A 20718-nucleotide genomic window follows, 5' to 3' on the forward strand; every position below is an offset into this window, starting at 1 on the left:
AGATTCAGCTCAACTAAGGCTGATTTTAGATAGATTATTTACTAAGGGACTTTGATCTTAGGCTGAACTTACCCTTTAACAAAGTCTTGAACCTCTACGGGATTGGTGTCACTAATACTACGACAGTAGTTGCTCAGTATGTGATAATGTTACTAGAATGACGTTGTAAACAATAGCCAACTTTCCGGGACATAGACATGTCTTATGTGAGCAGAAAGCTTAAATTCTTGTTAATCTACCTGCAGTGTCCAATTTACAGTAGCTATTACAGCAGAAAAAGACCATGCCGTTGTTTGAGGATAGAGCACAACAAAACACTTTTATCACGGCAACTGGTTTGATACATTCACCTCTGAAGGTAAATAATGTACTTACATTCAGTAATCTTGCTCTGATTTGTTATCCTGAGGGTCCCAGATGAAAAATGTAGTATTGTCTTGTTTGAAAAAAATCTATTTTTATATTCAAATGTAGGAACTGGGTTCCACAGTTTGACCCCACTGCTCTCTCTGGCTCCACACACACCCCGCCCGGCCCTCTAGATGTGTGAAGGTTAGTGTCTTTTCTGTAAGGAAGCTAATGACCCATCATGTATGACATTCCTGGGAGTGTGTAAACTTAAACAATATTATTACCATAGCATTGTTGTATGTTCGCCATAGTTACTTGATCATGTATAAATTGACCAATTCGGCACATTTGGGCAAACACCTGGCAGACATGATACAACATATTGTGTAGTGATGTAATTCTTCACTGGATCAGTCTGAAACATTGCACACACTGCTCCCATCTTGTGGACAACATCTAAATTACACCTAGAATCATACATCACTGTCTGGCCTTTCTATTGCATTGCAAACATGATGTAACAAGAAAAATAGAAAACACATGTTTTTTTGTTTGTATTATCTTTTACCAGATCTAATGTGTTACATTTTCCTACAATAATTTCACATTTCCACAAACTTCAAAGTGTTTCCTTTGAAATAGTATCAAGAATATGCATATCTTTGCTTCAAGTCCTGAGCTACAAGCAGTTAGATTTGGATATTTTAGGCGGAAATTGAAAAAAAAGGGTCAGATCCTGAACTGGGCTTTCTGCCTAGTTTGATTGAACAGTGTTGCTCATACTCAACCCCAATGTTATGCGACCAGGGGGCAATGCATGGCACTTCTTGTCACTTCTACTCCTGCTCCCCCTCTCTGGCACTCATTGTTGCCGGTTTACTTATTATTACGCACACCTGCCACCATCGTAACGCACACCTGCACCTCATGAGACTCACCTGGACTCCATCACTTCTTTGATTACCTACCTTATGTCTGTCATTCCCTTTGGTTCGTTCCCCAGGCAGTATTAGTTATGTTTCCATTTCTAGATGCTACTCTTGTTTTGTATTGTTCCATTTATTATTCATTTTACTCCCTGTACTTGCTTGCAGTCTCCCAGTGTATGCGTTACAGAATACTGCCTCAACAAATGGAAGCAAAAGTGATTTTACATTTAAAAAAAAAATTTTTTGCTGGTGATGTCGGGTCCAAGGGCCACTGCCGGAGCTACCGGGGATGCCTTAGACAGTCCGTCAGGCTCCCGCGCCTCAGCCGGTTCGCCTGTTTCCCGTGCCTCAGCCGGCTCGACTTGGTCCCGCGCTTCAGCTGGCTCTTCAGGTTCCCATGCCTCATCAGAAGTGACCGGCCTGCTCCTGGTACTCGGGACCGTTCCTCTGGTCGGCGTCCTGCTTCTTGAGCCGCGCTTCAGAGAGGGGGTACTGTCACGTCTACTACCCCTTCCCCTCTCCTCATTGTCGACAGTTTACTTATTATTATGGACACCGGCCACCATCGTAACGCGCACCTTCGTCTCACGAGACTCACCTGGACTCCATCACTTCTGATTACCTCCCCTTCATCTGTCATTCCCTTTGGTTGTGTCCCCAGGCAGTATTAGTTATCTTTCTCATGTCCAGATGCTAAACTCTTGTTTTGTATTGTTCTATTTATTATTAAATTCACCCCCTGTACTTGCTTCCTAACTCCCAGTGTCTGTGTTACACATCTACTATTTGTATGTATTATTTGACCCCCTGTACTTGCTTCCTATAACTCCCAGTGTCTGCGTTACACATCTAGTATTTGTATGGATTATTAGACCCTCTTTACTGCATACAGTGAGTTTCAAACAGTGGTTCCCTATGGCTGACACATTGGAAACTCCACTGTTATATCATGGGGTGGTGTTTGGAAAACACATTGTGAGGAAAGTGTTCTTGTGAAACATCTACATACAGAGTGGTCGATATCTTGTCCCTCACCTTAAAAGGATAGTTCAAAACAAACACACATGGAGACCATCAAATCAAATTTATTTATAAAGCCATTCTTACATCAGCTGATGTCACAAAGTGCTGCACAGAAACCCAGCCTAAAACCCCAAACAGCAAGCAGTGCAGGTGTAGAAGCACGGTGGCTAGGACAAACTCCCTAGAAAGGCCAGAACCTAGGAAGAAACCTAAAGAGGAACCAGAGGGGTGTCCAGTCCTCTTCTGGCTGTGCTGGGTGGAAATGATAACAGAACATGGCCAAGATGTTCATAGATGACCAGCAGGGTCAAATAATAATAACCACAGTGGTTGCAACAGGTCAGCACCTCAGGAGTAAATGTCAGTTGGCTTTTCATAGCCGATCATTCAGAGTATCTCTACCGCTCCTGCTGTCTCTAGAGAGTTGAAATCAGCAGGTCTGGGACAGGTAGCACGTCCGGTGAACAAGTCAGTATTCCATCACCGCAGGCAGAACAGTTGAACCTGGAGCAGCAGTGGAGAGCAAGGAGTCATCAGGCCAGGTAGTCCTGAGGCATGGTCTTAAGGAGAGCACACTTACATTCACACAGGACACCGGATATCCATCCTGCCCTGCCTATCTAAAGTCATCGAAAGCCAAGTTAATAAACATCACTGACCATTTAGAATCCCACCGTACCTTCTCCGCTGTGCAATCCGGCTTCGGAGCCGGTCACGGGTGCACCTCAGCCACGCTCAAGGTATTAAACGATATCATAACCGCCATCGATAAAAGACAGTACTGTGCAGCCGTCTTCATCGACCTGGCCAAGGCTTTCAACTCTGTCAATCACCGTATTCCTTTCGGCAGACTCAATAGCCTTAGTTTTTCTGACGACTGCCTCGCCTAGTTCACCAACTACTTTGCAGACAGAGTTCAGTGTGTCAAATCGGGGGGCATGTTATCCGGACCTCTGGCAGTCTCCATGAGGGTACCACAGGGTTCAATTCTCGGGCCGACTCTTTTCTCTGTATATATCAATGATGTCGCTCTTGCTGCGGGCAATTCCCTGATCCACCTCTACGCAGACGACACCATTCTGTATACTTCTGGCCCTTCCTTGGACATTGTGCTAACTAACCACCAAACGAGCTTCCATGCCATACAACACTCCTTCCGTGGCACTACTAAAACGAAATGCATGCTTTTCAAACGTACGCTGCCCTCACCCTTCCGCCCGACTAGCATCACCACTCTGGACGGTTCTGACCTAGAATATGTGGTCAACTATAAATACCTAGGTGTGTGGCTAGACTGTAAACTCTCCTTACAGACTCATAATAAACATCTACAATCCAAAATCAAATCTAGAATCGGCTTTCTATTTCGCAACAAAGCCTCCTTCACTCACGCCGCCAAACTTACCCTAATAAAACTGACTATCCTATCGATCCTCGACTTCGGCGATGTCATCTACAAAATAGCTTCCAACACTCTACTCAGCAAACTGGGTACAGTCTATCACAGTGCAATCCATTTTGTTACCACATCACCTTATACCACCCACCACTGCGACCTGTTGCTCTAGTCGTCTGGGCCTCGCTACATATTCGCCGCCAGACCCACTGGCTCCAGGTCATCTATAAGTCTATGCTAGGTAAAGCTCCGCCTTATCTCAGTTCACTGGTCACGATAACAACACCCGCGCGTAGCACACGTTCCAGCAGGTATATCTCACTGATCATCCCCAAAGCCAACGCCTCATTTGGACGCCTTTCCTTCCAGTTCTCTGCTGCCAGTGACTGGAATGAATTGCAAAAAATCACTGAAATTGGAGACTTTTATTTCCCTCACCAACTTTAATAAACATCAACTATCTGAGCAGCTAACCGATCACTGCAGCTGTACATAGTAAATCTGTAAATAGCCCACCCAATCTACCTACCTCATCCCCATACTGTTTTTATTTTATTTACTTTTCTGCTCTTTGCACACCAGTATCTCTACTTGCACATCATCATCTGCTCATTTATCACTCCAGTGTTAATCTGCTAAAATTGTAATTATTCGCTCCTATGGCCTATTTATTGCCTACCTCCTCATGCCTTTTGCACACTGTGTATATACTTCTTTCCTCTACTGTCTCATTGACTTGTTTGTGTTATTGGCATGTTTATTGTTTCCTCCATGTGTAACTCTGTGTTGTTGTCTGTGTCACACTGCTTTACTTTATCTTGGCCAGGTCGCAGTTGCAAATGAGAACTTGTTCTCAACTAGCCTACCTGGTTAAATAAAGGTGAAATTAAAATATTTAATCAAATAAAATATAAGACAGGAGAAATACTCCAGATAAAACAGACTGACAATAGCCCCCCCCTACACATAAACTACTGCAGCATAAATACTGGAGGCTGAGACAGGAGGGGTCAGGAGACACTGTGGACCCGTCCGACGATACCCCCGGGACAGGGCCAAACAGGCAGGATATAATCCCACCCAATTTACCAAAACACAGCCCCCACACCACTAGAGGGATATCTTCAACCACCAACTTACCATCCTGAGACAAAGCCGAGAATAGCCCACAAAGATCTCCACCACGGCACAACCCAAGGGGGGGCGCCAACCCGGACAGGAAGATCACGTCAGTGACTCAACCCACTCAAGTGACGCACCCCTCCTAGGGACGGCATGGAAGAGCACAAGTAAGCCAGTGACTGAGCCCCTGTAATAGGGTTAGAGGCAGAGAATCCCAGTGGAGAGAGGGGAACCGGTCAGGCAGACAAAGCAAGGGCAGCTCGTTGCTCCAGTGCATTTCCGTTCACCTTTACACTCTTGGGACAGACTACACTCAATCATAGGACCTACTGAAGAGATGAGTCTTCAATAAAGACTTACACTCTTACTGACAGTTGTGGCCGCTTTGCGTGATGTATTGTTGTCTCTAACTTCTTGCCCTTTGTGCTGTTGTCTGTGCCCAATAATGTTTGTACCATGTTTTGTGCTGCTACCATGTTGTGTTGCTACCATGTTGTGTTGCTACCATGCTGTGTTGTCATGTGTTGCTGCCTTCCAATGTTGTTGTCTTAGGTCTCTCTTTATACAGTGTTGTGTTGTCTCTCTTGTCGTGATGTGTGTTTTGTCAATGCCAGCAAAACCATTGAAATTGGTATGTAATGATAAAAACTTTTAATGTTACTATATTATTTGTAACATATTTAATTGTGCCAATCTTTTCAACATTCACTAATTCTGAATGAACTGCCCTCATTCTAATATCAGAAGAGACTAATATTAATATTTTCCTCTCTCCAGGGATGTACACAGGGTACAACACCCTGAACATGGCGTTGGTTGTACCAGAGAGTGGTCAAGTGGTAGCATGTGAAATAGACGACGAATACGTGAACATTGCTAAACCTTTCTTTAAAGAGGTCAGATCAACATTCCACTAGTTATTCAGCTAGTTTACTCGCTCCATCATTCCTCTAGACAGGAATTAGATCTGTTTGTCCAGTATTCAACCCCAATGCAACATCTAAACCCATTCAACCTGTTGGAATTCAGAAACATTGATTGTCTCCCCAAAAGCTTCAATACAGCATATTCAGTATCTAACATCTGTCAGTCAGACTTCACAAAGTGCTGTAGGTGGAGTAGTGAGGTCATCTGCTCAGAAGAATGTGTCAATGAAAGGTGCAAAGCCTAGCACTATAATGAACTTAATGCCCCCCTCCAAACCCCAACAGTAGAAATACTAATGTCCACAACACAGGTCAACCATTGTGACAGAAAATGGTCTGCTTCAAACCATCTAAACTCAGAATCAAATCAAAATGTAGTTTAAAGCACATTGAAAATCCTCAATGGACAGCCCGGTTCGACCTGTGCCTGTACTCTGGAGGTGTCGGGCTAGAGTGGGCATTCATCCTGGAAGAGTGGCGTCAAGACTACGCACCAGATCTTCAGTGCTCCCCCACAGCTCGGTTCATCCTGTGCCTCGGACCACGGACCAGGCCTCCAGTAGGTCTCCCCAGCCTGGTTCATCCCGTGCCTCCTTCACGGACCAGGCCTCCAGTAGGTCTCCCCAGCCTGGTTCATCCTGTGCCTCGGACTGCGGACCAGGCCTCCAGTAGGTCTCCCCAGCCTGGTTCATCCCGTGCCTCCTCCACGGACCAGGCCTCCAGTAGGTCTCCCCAGCCTGGTTCATCCCGTGCCTCCTCCACGGACCAGGCCTCCAGTAGGTCTCCCCAGCCTGGTTCATCCCGTGCCTCCTCCACGGACCAGGCCTCCAGTAGGTCTCCCCAGCCTGGTTCATCCCGTGCCTCCTACACGGACCAGGCCTCCAGTAGGTCTCCCCAGCCTGGTTTATCCCGTGCCTCCTACACGGACCAGGCCTCCAGTAGGTCTCCCCAGCCTGGTTCATCCCGTGCCTCCTACACGGACCAGGCCTCTAGTAGGTCTCCCCAGCCTCGTCAGTCAGGGGCCCGCAACGAGGGTTCCCAGTCCCAGTCTGATTATTGCACGAGTGAGTCCATAGGTTAATCAGCAGGCATGGTGGAAATGCATTAGTGTGCCATGCTCATAGGCAGAAGTTAATAGGTGAAGGACATTCCACCCGCTTGTTAATGGTAAAGAAGAAGAGAGACGTGAGGCTATCCTGATGAGGTGTCAATAAATACACTAACATACAAATACCTGCTATGCTGACTAGTGAGATAGGAAGCAAGCAATGTGAATTATAGAGTTTACAAGGTGAATGAAATGCCGATCCATTCAAACCAGCCTTACCGACTGAACTTTCCTAAATACATTTCAAGTACAGCAGTTGTCACCAACCGGTCAAAGTGTTCACATTTTTTAACCATTTCATGTGTCTGAATGTAGAACTCCACCTACCCGGCAGGCCCAGAGAGCAACCGATGGCCAATCATATAGCTCAGGTAACTGTGTCTGCACAGTTTCCTCGAGTAAAATCACTGGTTATAGAGCAAGCAACACAATTATCACAACAGAAAATAAAGCCATATTTCAACCGATGTGTTTTGATAATTGCGTTGTTTGCACTATAACCTGTTAGTTCATAAGCCCTGAGACACACAGTGGCAGAATAAATTCAACCACACTGTTTTTTCATCACAAAACCGGAGAGCAAGCTCTGTCCGGCGAAGTCCACAAATCATATTGCATGTAACAAGCAGTTAGTTACATTACCTACAGCATGGTCAAGCACTCAATGCTTCTGACATTTTCAGACTACTAAATAACTATAGGGGCGGCAGGGTAGCCTAGTGGTTAGAGCGGTGGACTAGCAACCAGAAGGTTTCAAGTTCAAACCCCCGAGCTGACAAGGTACAAATCTGTTGTTCTGCACCTGAACAGTCAGTTAACCCAGTGTTCCTAGGCTGTCATTGCAAATAAGAATTTGTTCTTGCCTAGTTAAATAAAAAAATAGATAGAACAAGAGTGATCACAAGAAAACAGTTGCTTCCTCCACTGTTCCAGCACCATTTCTTTTGTCTTTTTTTTACCCCTTTTTTCTCCCCAATTTCATGGTATCCAATGGTAGTAGTTACAGTCTTGTCTCATTGCTGCAACTCCCGTACAGACTCGGGATAGACGAAGGTCAAAAGCCATGCGTCCTCCAAAACACAACCCAACCAAGCCGCACTGCTTCTTGACACAATGCACATCCAACCCGGAAGCCAGCTGCACCAATGTGTCGGAGGAAACACCATACACCTGGCAACTTGGTCAGCGTGCACTGCGCCCGGCCCGCCACAGGAGTCGCTAGTGCGCGATGAGACAAGGATATCCCTGCCGGGGCAAACCCTCCCTAACCCGACGACACTTGGTCAGTTGGATACAGCACCACTTCAACTGAAACAATTCAACATCATCAAATCACATTGCCTAGTCTAATACAGTGACAACTAAAAGATACCAAAAATGATTTAGTCCAATCAATATAAGCTAAATATATATGTGCGTGTGCGTGTGTGCGTGTGCGTGCGCGTGCGTGTGTGTGCGTGTGTGTGTGTGTGCATGCAAGTTGAAAAAACATGTTGACTCAATCTAACGTCAAGAGAAACGTCAATGACATCCTCTCTTTCATGTTGACAAACGGACTATGACTCTGTCGTACTGTGTACACTTGTATTTTTTTGTTGTCCTAGGCTACCTGGCTAAAATGCTTGCTCACAAGCCTAACCTCTTTTCATGGGCAAAATTTGCTAGTGTAATGAAACAGGCAGGGAGCAGGTTTTGAACCCTCAACCTTCTAGCCCGAAGTCCAACGCGCTATAGACTGTACCGCAAAAGCATGCTCCAGCGGCATTGTCAATATCCACACTGAAAAACACAGGGACGTCACACTAGTTAACATTAGCCTTCTACATCTAGCTACAACAATGTATGAGTTTATGGTTAGATCAGAATCACCGTTATAATCATTGACCAGAATTAGAATGAAGTAAAACCACAAGTAAAACCAAACCCCTATCCCCATCCATGGCTAATTTAGGAAAGGGTCCATTTTAGCTAGTCAGCCACAACAACAAGTTGTTTTGTCAATGATGTTTTACTCTCGATGTGATGTGATTGGAGGGATGCCAAATCCAAACTGGCTTCCATGGACACTTTTTCTTGGTACGCCAGGACCATTCACAGTTGAGTTCACACACCTCAATGCCACAGATGTCTCAAGTTTTTTGGGAGAGTGCAATTGGCATGCTGACTATAGGAACGTCCACCAGAGCTGTTGCCAGATAATTGAAAGTTAATTTATTTACCATAATGTCAAGGATTCCGAAGAGGAGAGGCGAAAAGGATCAGAGGACCAATATGCGGCGTGGTAAGTGTCCATGGTTCTTTCAATACGTAAACATGAAAAACTGATTACAAAAACAAGAAACGTGTGAAAACCTAAACAGTCCTATCTGGTGCAAAACACAGAGACAGGAACAATCACCCACAAACACACAGTGACACCCAGGCTAAGTAAGTATGATTCTCAATCAGAGACAACTAATGACACCTGCCTCTGATTGAGAACCATACTAGGCCGAAACATAGAAATACCCAATCATAGAAAAACAAACATAGACTGCCCACCCAACTCACACCCTGACCATACTAAATAATGACAAAACAAAGGAAATAAAGGTCAGAACGTGACACATAAGCCGCCTCCAACTTCGTTTTAGAGAATTTGGCAGTACCTCCAACAGGCCTAACAACCGCAGACCACGTGTAACCACGCCAGCCCAGGACCTCCACATCCGTTTTTTTCACCTGCGGGATCGTCTGAGACCAGCCACCCAGACAGCTGATGAAACTATGGGTTTGCACGACCAAAGACTTTCTGCACAAACTGTCAGAAACAGTCTCAGGGAAACTCATCTGGTTGCTCGTCGTCCTCACCAGGGTCTTGACCTGACTGCAGTTTGGCGTCGTAATCACTTCAGTGGTTAAATGCTCACCTTAGAAGGCTGCTGGCATGCTGCAGAAGTGGATAAATCATGGATAAATCCAGGTTACAATCATACCAGGCAGATGGCAAACAGCGTGTATGGTGTCGTGAGGGCATGTGGTTTGCTCATGTCAACGGTGTGAACAGAGAGCCCCATGGTGGTGGTGTGGTTATGGTATGGGCAGGCATAAGCTACGGATGACAACAAACACAATTGCATTTTATTTATGGGATTTTGAATGCACAGAGATACCTTGACGACATTCTGAGGCACAATATCGTGCCATTCATCACCTCATGTTTCAGCATGATAAAGCACGGCCCCATGTCGCAAGGCTCTATACACAATTTCTGGAAACTAAAAATGTCCAAGTTCTTCCATGGCCTGCATACCCACCAAACATGCCAACCATTGAGCATGTTTGGGTTGCTCTGGATCGACTTGTACGACAGCGTGTTCCAGTTTGTGCCAATATCCAGCAACTCCACACAGCCATTGAAGAGGAGTGGGACAACATTCCACAGGTCACAATCAACAGCCTGATCAACTCTATGCAAAGGAGATGTATCACAAATTTTCAGGACGTTTAAGCCTTGAGACAGTTGAGACATGGATTGTGTGTGTGCCATTCAGAGAGTGAATGGGCAAGACAAAATATTTAAGTGTCTTTCAATGGGATATGGTAGTAGGTACCAGGAGCACCGGTTTGAGTATGGCAAGAACTGCAATGCTGTTGGGTTTTTCACGCTCAACAGTTTCCAGTGCATATCAAGAATGGTCCACCACTCAAAGGAGATTCAGACAACTTGACAGAATCTTGACAGTGACAAAAGCATTGGAATCAACATGGGCCAGCATCCCTGTGGAATGCTTTTAATACCTTGTAGGGTCCATGCCCTGATGAATTGAGTGCAACACAATATTAGGAAGGTGTTCCTAATGTTTTGTACAGTCAGTGTATCTACTGAGTGACTTTCACCTGATCTAAAAGCACTTTCTCAACACTTTTGTTTGTATAGGGGGTGGGGTGAGGACAGTTAGGGGTTACATATTACAATACCTCGAAATTATAAAAATGTTGCCTATGAAATGTGTTAAAATATGTGAATCACTGTGTATCCTTTTCTAACATCTATCAAGTGACATGAGTTGATGTAGTGCTTATTTTAGTGATGATACACTATTTTACATTAAAAAAGATGTTTGCTGAGACATTGTTTAGTCACATTTTTCTATTTACTAATCTCTCTCTATAGAGGTTTTCATGTATGATAAAGAGAGTAAATATCATATTCTGATATCATATTCACATTATTGACTGAAATCCATCATTGATTTCTATGAGCAACCTACCGTATACTGTGAGGTGTAAATGAAAGCTGTATCACTGGAACACATCCAGGCCAACCCCTTTCAGCCAGTCTGTCTCCACCATGACAAGCAGACACATGCATTTTCCTCATGTAGACATTTGTAAAAAGGTGCAAGATTAAAGGGCAACTCCACCCATTTTCAACCTAATTTTCACTGGTTTGGTGCTGGAGATGATGAATATGAGGTTGAAACGTGTTTGAAATGCCCTTTAAAAGTGCTGCTTGACTGAGAAATGGGAGCAGTTATGTCTCGGCTTAGGGTCATTCTTACATGACTATTTTACACTTGCATTACTGTCTCTTATATACAGTAATATACAGTTATATTACAAGGCAAACACATTGAGCCAAACCAGATTCTGCAACCCCTTTCTATAATTTTAGCCCCTTGGATAAAACAATAGTCTGAACACCTGACAATGTATTGAAGACATATGACTTTTCATTTTGAGGTGTCATTGTAGACTGCCGACGTTTCAAAGTGAAACTCCTATGCGTCAATGCTGTCTGAGACAAAACGATGAGGGAGAAAGAGAAACGGAGAGAGAACACAGGTGAGGACGCAAGCGTTGGCAGACAGTCAAGCCTACAGCTGATGCTATACATTTTCAGCACTATAGACAGTTCCATTCTGCAGCGCGAGCAGACAGAGGGGGTATAAAAAGGTAGGAGCCGCGCTGCTTAGCCTGCACACCAACACTGCTTAGTTTACCGAGGCAATATGAGCCACAGAATGGACTATCATTTGGGTTCTCCGCAAAGGGGAGCTCAAGCTGAGTATTGCTGCTATCAACCCAAACTGACCGGATCCCCCTCTGCATCCAGGACCGTTGGCTTTGAGTCGACTACCGCATACACGAACAGAGGATATGCAATGACGCTGAAGAGCGAATTGGGATCCGTTCCGAGATCATCGGAGAGCCTTTTCGATTTATCAAACCCATTTACTGAGGTTTTGACAAAAATGAATGAGAAAGAACTGCTCCATGGGCTGAACGACCGTTTCGCCGGATTCATAGAGAAGGTGCGTCATTTGGAGCATCAAAATGAATTGTTTGAGAGGGAAATCGAGGAAATCAAACTAAAAGCACAGTCCCCTGCGTCTCTGGCCCAGGAGCACGAGCCGGAGCTTATGGACCTGAGGAACCTAGTTCATGACATCACCCTTCAGAAGCGTCAGATCGAGATAGAGCATCAGAACCTGGAGGAAGATTTCCTCACCTTGAGAGACAAGTATGAGCAGGAGGCACGTGACCGCTCGAACGCAGAGAACGGCATCCTTGTGCTAAAAAAGGACGCCAACGATGCATACCTCGCCAAACTTCAGTTGGACAAGAAAGCGCAGTCTTTGGTGGACGAGATCCACTTCCTGAAGAACAACCATGAGGACGAGATATCAGAAATGGTGGCCCAGATCCAAGAGGCTCAAGTAACGGTCAAGGCGCACGACTTTGGCAAACCTGACATCACAGAGGCTCTCCGGGACATCCGTGTGCAGTTAGAAGGTCACGCCACTTCCGACATTCAGCAGGCCGAGGAGGGCTTCCGTATCCAGTTCACAAAGTTAACCAAAGCGGCAGAAAGTAACAGAGAGGCGTTGAAGGCAACCCAACAGGAGATCCAGGAGAATAGAAGGCACCTGCAGGGGAAAACAATTGAACTGGACTGTGGGAAAGGAATGAGAGAGGCCCTGGAAAAACAACTACAAGAGTTGGAGGAGCGTCACTATGCGGAAATGATTCATTACCAGGTAGACTGATTTTGTACCTCTAACAATTGTAAGTAAACATCCACATGTTTATGACTCATATTTGTATTCAGGGCTATGTTGTAAGTGTAGGCCACAAATATAGGCCCCATGTGAACTGTATCATTACTGGAATATAATTTCCTCATATAGGCCTATAAGGGTAGAACACTATTTCCCCCCTTAAATTTCTCCTTGTTGTCATACCAGACAAAGTGGCTGGTTGACCCTATTATTGACTCTTCGTGTGTTATTTTCTGTCCAGGACACTATCAGGCAGCTGGAGAATGAGCTGACCAATGCTAAACTAGGCATGTCTGGCTACCTGAGAGAGAACCAGGACCTGCTGAATGTCAAAATAGCTTTGGATGTGGAGATTCTCTCTTACAGGTAAGAGACATCAACTCCATCTCTCCCATATATAAAATCATTGACTGAGGAAAATACTGTATATTTTTAGTGTGTTCCTGGATCTTTTTCTGAGGATAACCGGGGTGTGGACATTTTATTCTAGCCCAGCGCATCTGATTCAATTTAGTGCTGTGTTACAGCAAAACTGTGCAAAAGTGTCATAGCGGTGAGAGATTACTACAAAACACAGTCAATAGTGAACAAATGAAACAGTAGACATTTTATTGAAATAGTTTGATTTCATATTTAACATCAAATTAACATAGACCATTTCACAACACAGAATGACACTTTAATCATGATATGGATATTCAGACATATCCACACACACTGTTCTCACGAGCTGACATGGATGTGTGCAGAATTGATCACTCTGGAATTTACGAGGCTAAAACATTGGGACATATCCGTATTAAAGTCATGACGGTAATAACACGTCTCTCTGTCTTCCTATAGGAAACTCCTGGAGGGTGAGGAGTCCCATCTGTACACCCTCTCTGACACCCACATCTCCATGCCCTGCATCTACCGCCAGTCCCCCGTCTACACCCTGCCTTGCCTGGCCCGGCAGGGAGGGCCCACACGCAGGTCTGAACCCCAGTACAAGTTTGTTGAAGAGATCATCACTGACACCACCAGAGACATGGAGATGTCCGAGATTGAGGAGACAGGCTCCGAGGAGAAGGTCGGGGGAGAGGGAGACAAGTTGAGACAGAAGCAGGGAGAAGAGAGTGACAAAGCTGAGAGGAGGAGTGGGGAACAGGTGGATGAGGACAAAGAGAAAGCTAGAGGTAAAGTGGATGTTGAAGTGGATGCCCCGGAGGAAGAGGGTGAACAGGAGGAAGAGTCTAAGAAACAGCAGATGGTAACATCAGCAGAGGTCGAGGTAAATGGAGATGGAGTTAGCCCTAGTGAGGGAGAAAATGGAGAGGAGGGAGGTGATGAAAGAGAAGAGGAAAAGGGGGGTGAGCCAGATTCAATCAAGAAGACAGAGGACATTGACAGAGGTGAAAATACACAAAGTGAAGTCAAATCAGCTGAGGCCACCAGTGAGGGAGAGAAGGAAAAACTGGACACAACAGAGAAGCTAGACAGCGAGATAAATGAGACATTAGAAAAAGATGACACCCCAAATCATGGCGAATCCCAACCAGAGGTTCCCATGAATGGTGACATTTCAACAGAACCCAAAACGTCAGAGTCAGAGGATAGCAAAACAGGAAGTTCAATAAAGGGTGAACCACAGGGCCACACAGAGGACATCTCCAAAGAACCCAAAATGGTGTCAGAGGAGAGAAAAAAAGAAAGCCCTTTAAAAGAGAAAAAAGAGGTAGATCTGAAAGAGGAGAGTGCCCCAACAGAGCAACAACAAGATAGTCCTAAAGAAAGTCCCATCAAAGAGAGAAAAGGGGTAAATCTGACAGAGCAGAGTGCCCCAACACTGGAGCAGAAACCTGATCAGAAGGAGCACAGAGATTCAGACCAACCTCAAGAGGCAGAGAGTGCTCTGACAACACAAGAAGAGGATCTCCCTGAGCCCACAGAGAATGACATGGAATCCCCTGATAACACTGCAGAGCTCAACAGCAGTTCAACCAAGGAGACATTGGAGCAGGTGAAGTCACCTGATGATTCTGGTATAAAAATGACGCAAGATGAGAGAACAGTAGGAGGTAAAATGCCAGACAGAATTCTCAGCATAACAAGTGAGTGTAAGGAAGATCCTGTGCAAAAGACTCCTAAACAGGAGGTGGGTCCGACAGAGCAAAAAGTGAGCAGCAAGGATGATAGTGTAAAAAGCGTTGTGCAGAATGAACATAATGGCAGTGAAAAGGTCACAAAAGATGTCTCAATGGGCGAGGAAAAGGGGAAAGAATCTGAGACATCCCCTAAACCCGACGCCACTGTCACTCCTAAAGAAGAAACAACCCTGCAACCAGAGCCAACTGTCACCCCTAAAGAGGAGACATCCCCTAAACCCGACGCCACTGTCACTCCTAAAGAAGAAACAACCCTGTATCCAGAGCAAACTGTCACCCCTAAAGAAGAAACTTCCCCAAAACCAGAACTAGCAGTCACGGCTAAATTAGAAACTTCCCCAAAACCAGAACTAGCATTTACCACTAAAGAAGAAACAACCCTGCAACCAGAGCCAACTGTCACCCCTAAAGAGGAGACATCCCCTAAACCCGACGCCACTGTCACTCCTAAAAAAGAAACTTCCCCAAAACCAGAACCAGCAGTCACCCCTAAAGAAGAAATGTCCCCAAAACCAGAACCAGTAGTCTTCCCAAAAGTAGAAACTTCCCCAAAACCAGAACTAGCAGTCACCCCTGAAGTAGAAACTTCCCCAAAACCAGACTCAACCATCACCCCTAAAGAAGAAACGTCCCCAAAACCAGAAATAGCAGTCACCCCTAAAGTAGAAACTTCCCCTAAACCGGACCCCATTGTCACCACTAAAGAGGAGACGTCCCCAAAACGGGAGCCAATAGTCACCCCTAAATATGACATATCCCCTAAACCGGACCCCACTGTCACTCCTAAAGAAGAAACAACCCCGCATCCAGAGCCAACTGTCACCTCTAAAGAGGAGACATCTCCTAAACCGTACCCCACTGTCACCCCTGAAGAGGAAACATCCCACTGTCACCCCTAAAGAGGAGACATCCCCTAAACCAGAACTAGCAGTCACCGCTAAATTAGAAACTTCCCCAAAACCAGATCTAGCAGTCACCCCTAAAGAACAAACTTCCCCAAAACCAGATCTAGCAGTCACGGCTAAATTAGAAACTTCCCCAAAACCAGAACTAGCAGTCACCACTAAAGAAGAAACTTCCCCAAAACCAGAACTAGCAGTCACGGCTAAATTAGAATCTTCCCCAAAACCAGAACTAGCAGTCACCACTAAAGAAGAAACTTTCCCTAAACCAGAACTAGCAGTCACTCCTAAAGAACAAACTTCCATTAAACCAGAACCAGCAGTCACCACTAAAGAAGAAACTTCCCCAAAACCAGATCTAGCAGTCACCGCTAAAGAAGAAACTTCCCCAAAACCAGATCTAGCAGTCACCCCTAAAGAAGAAACTTCCATTAAACCAGAACCAGCAGTCACCGCAAAAGAAGAAACTTCCCCAAAACCAGAACTAGAAGTCACCACTAAAAAAGAAACAACCCTGCAACCAGAGCCAACTGTCACCCCTAAAGAGGAGAAATCCCCTAAACCCGACGCCACTGTCACTCCTAAAAAAGAAACTTCCCCAAAACCAGAACCAGCAGTCACCCCTAAAGAAGAAATGTCCCCAAAACCAGAACCAGTAGTCTTCCCAAAAGTAAAAACCTCCCCAAAACCAGAACTAGCAGTCACCCTTGAAGTAGAAACTTCCCCCAAACCAGACTCAACCATCACCCCTAAAGAAGAAACGTCCCCAAAACCAGAAATAGCAGTCACCCCTAAAGTAGAAACTTCCCCAAAACCAAACTCAACCATTACCCCTAAAGAAGAAACGTCCCCAAAAACAGAACCAGCAGTCACCCCTAAAGATGACATATCCCCTAAACTGGACCCCACTGTCACTCCTAAAGAAGAAACAACCCCGCATCCAGAGCCAACTGTCACCTCTAAAGAGGAGACATCTCCTAAACCGTACCCCACTGTCACCCCTGAAGAGGAAACATCCCCAAAACCATTCCCGACTGTCGCCCCTAAAGAGGAGACATCCCCTAAACCAGAATTAGCAGTCACCGCTAAATTAGAAACTTCCCCAAAACCAGATCTAGCAGTCACCCCTAAAGAACAAACTTCCCCAAAACCAAAACTGGCAGTCACCCCTAAAGAACAAACTTCCCCAAAACCAGAACTAGCAGTCACCACTAAAGAAGAAACTTCTCCAAAACCAGAACTAGCAGTCACGGCTAAATTAGAATCTTCCCCAAAACCAGAACTAGCAGTCACCACTAAAGAAGAAACTTCCCCTAAACCAGAACTAGCAGTCACCGCTAAATTAGAAACTTCCCCAAAACCAGATCTAGCAGTCACCCCTAAAGAACAAACTTCCATTAAACCAGAAGCAGCAGTCACCGCAAAAGAAGAAACTTCCCCAAAACCAGAACTAGAAGTCACCACTAAAAAAGAAACTTCCCCAAAACCAGAACCAGCAGTCACCCCTGAAGTAGAAACTTCCCCAAAACCAGACTCAACCATCACCCCTAAAGAAGAAACGTCCCCAAAACCAGAAATAGCAGTCACCCCTAAAGTAGAAACTTCCCCTAAACCGGACCATATTGTCACCACTAAAGAGGAGACGTCCCCAAAACGGGAGCCAATAGTCACCCCTAAATATGACATATCCCCTAAACAGGACCCCACTGTCACTCCTAAAGAAGAAACAACCCCGCATCCAGAGCCAACTGTCACCTCTAAAGAGGAGACATCTCCTAAACCGTACCCCACTGTCACCCCTGAAGAGGAAACATCCCCAAAACCATTCCCGACTGTTGCCCCTAAAGAGGAGACATCCCCTAAACCAGAACTAGTAGTCACCGCTAAATTAGAAACTTCCCCAAAACCAGATCTAGCAGTCACCCCTAAAGAACAAACTTCCCCAAAACCAGAACTAGCAGTCACCACTAAAGAAGAAACTTCCCCAAAACCAGAACTAGCAGTCACAGCTAAATTAGAATCTTCCCCAAAACCAGAACTAGCAGTCACCACTAAAGAAGAAACTTTCCCTAAACCAGAACTAGCAGTCACCGCTAAATTAGAAACTTCCCCAAAACCTGATCTAGCAGTCACCCCTAAAGAAGAAACTTCCATTAAACCAGAACCAGCAGTCACCGCAAAAGAAGAAACTTCCCCAAAACCAGAACTAGAAGTCACCACTAAAAAAGAAACTTCCCCAAAACCAGAACCAGCAGTCACCCCTAAAGAAGAAATGTCCCCAAAACCAGAACCAGTAGTCTTCCCAAAAGTAGAAACTTCCCCAAAACCAGAACTAGCAGTCACCCCTGAAGTAGAAACTTCCCCCAAACCAGACTCAACCATCACCCCTAAAGAAGAAACGTCCCCAAAACCAGAACTAGCAGTCACCCCTAAAGTAGAAACTTCCCCAAAACCAAACTCAACCTAAAGTAGAAACTTCTCCAAAACCAAAACCAGCAGTCACCCCTAATGTAGAAATTTCCCAAAAACCAGACATCACATCCCCTAAACCGTACCCTACTGTCAACCCTAAAGAGGAGACATCCCAGCAACAGGAGCCAACAGTCACCCCTAAAGAAGAAACATCTCCTAAACTGTTCCCCACAGTTGCCCCTAAAGAGGAGAAACTTCCCCAAAACCAGACCCAACCATCACCCCCAAACAGGAAATATCCCCTAAACCATACTCAACCCTCACCCCAGAATCAACGACCAACCCTAAACCATACTCAACCCTCACCCCAGAATCAACAACCACCCCTAAACCATACTCAACCCTCACCCCAGAATCAACGACCACCCCTACAGAAGAGAGTGAATTGATGGGCAGATGTGACGAAGCTAAGACAATCACACCACCAGAGAAACAGATGCCTGCAGTTGTAGAGAGCAAGGACTCACACAGGGGGGCGCCAGAAAGCAACACAACTCAGGAGAAACCAGAGGAACGTATGGATAAAGAGCCTGAGAAGGTTACAGAACCCAAAGATGGAACCCCAAAGACAGAGAGCGTGAAGACCAAGGCCTCTGAGTTAAAACCTGAACATGTTGAGATATCTATTACAAAGACATCACCAGTAAAAGAACAGGATGTATCAGCCATGGGTTTGAAAGATCAGACAGTTGATGAGAAGATAACAGAACAGGTGCAATTTTAAATAGATGAGAACTGATTTACAGGAGGTGATGGAGAGAGCAAAGATGACAAAACTGCGAACAGGACAAGCCGCTGAGTCAATCGCAGCGAAGCAAGCTAAACCTAAAACTTGGGACTTAACCTCTTTATATAATGACTAGATTTAGAGGTCAGTAGAGGTTTTCTTTAAAACTGCATGGTTAGTGCAAGCCTTTAAAGCAATATGAGAACTGCTCCAGAGTAAATATTAACTGACACTTAATATGTAAAGTATCATGGTTCGTGACTGTCAATTATCACCAGGGCTGCAACTTTCACTGGGGAAAGGGGGGACATGTCCCCCTCCCACATTCTGAAAGTGTATTTTTGTCCCCCCCCGTTTCACAAAACGAGGCAGTGGTGTGTTTTGGACCATGTGGATGCCTCCGAGTGGTCGGGGAGGCTGTTTGGAGTGTTTATCCGACTGGATATGATTTTCTTTTTTACAATAATAATAACGCTCCCCCACTTCTAAAATCAAAGTTGCACCCCTGATTATGAGGCACAATTAATGAACTCCTACAAGAGAGATGTACTGTAATATTGAATGTAACAAATCAAAAGCTGTATTTTGCTGTATCTATTTACTTCTGACCAATGGATGATAATGTGCATAGGGATGATAATGAGAATGGTTGATAATGTGATTTGATCATGCCTGAATGTGCTGAGCAATAAATGCTATTTGAAGAGCACTTCGGTTTCCAGCTATTCTTACATACTGTGCTGTATTTCACCTGATAAGATGGCATCACATATAGAATTTCTCAGAATTTCTTCCCTATGCAGAAGCAGGTGAATTCCAACAGCACTAGTCTAAATTCAAAATAAATCTCCCCTTCGCCCACATCCAATTTCCCCAAAGCATGGCAAAAACTCACTGTTGAGCCCTTTAAATTTAACAAAAATTTAAACGCGACATATTGAGTTACAGTTCATATAAGGAAATCAATCAATTGAAATGAATGTATTAGGCCCTAATCTATGGATTTCACATGACTGGGAATACAGATATGCATCTGTTGGTCACTACAGCGGCTCCAATGCTCGTCGGATGTGGCAGGGCTTGCAAACTATTACAGACTACGAAGGGAAGCACAGCCGAGAGCTGCACAGTGACACAAGCCTACCAGATGAGCTAAATAACTTCTATGCTCGCTTAGAGGTAACACTGAAACATGCATGAGTAAATCAGTTGTTCCGGATGACTGTATGATCACGCTCTCCGCAGCCGATGTGATTAAGACCTTAAAACAGGTCAATATTCACAAGGCTGCAGGGCCAGACGGATTACCAGGACGTGTACTCCACGCATGCACTGGCCAACTGGCAAGTGTCTTCGCTGACATTTTCAACCTCTCCCTGTCTGAGTCTGTAATACCAACATGTTTCAAGCAGACCACCATAGCACCTGTCCCCAAGAACACTAAGGTAACCTGCCTAAATGATTACCGAACCGTAGCACTCACGTCTGTAGCCATGAAATGCTTTGAAAGTCTGGTCATGGCTCACATCAACACCATTATCCCAGAAACCCTCGTCCTATTCCAATTTGTG

The 20718-nt window shown here is 45.0% G+C and overlaps 1 protein-coding gene across 1 annotated transcript; it reads left to right on the top strand.

Moving 5' to 3' along the window:
- Nucleotides 1-12092: 12092 nt before the first annotated feature.
- LOC112247184 (neurofilament medium polypeptide-like) lies at nucleotides 12093-15945 on the top strand. Its single transcript, XM_024415899.2, has 3 exons — nucleotides 12093-12878; nucleotides 13141-13265; nucleotides 13743-15945. The coding sequence occupies exons 1-3, from the start codon at nucleotides 12093-12095 to the stop codon at nucleotides 15943-15945; spliced, it is 3114 nt and encodes a 1037-aa protein (XP_024271667.2).
- The last annotated feature ends 4773 nt before the right edge of the window (nucleotides 15946-20718 follow it).

Source organism: Oncorhynchus tshawytscha, linkage group LG16 (genome assembly GCF_018296145.1).
Source record: "Oncorhynchus tshawytscha isolate Ot180627B linkage group LG16, Otsh_v2.0, whole genome shotgun sequence".
Taxonomy (NCBI): domain Eukaryota; kingdom Metazoa; phylum Chordata; class Actinopteri; order Salmoniformes; family Salmonidae; genus Oncorhynchus; species Oncorhynchus tshawytscha.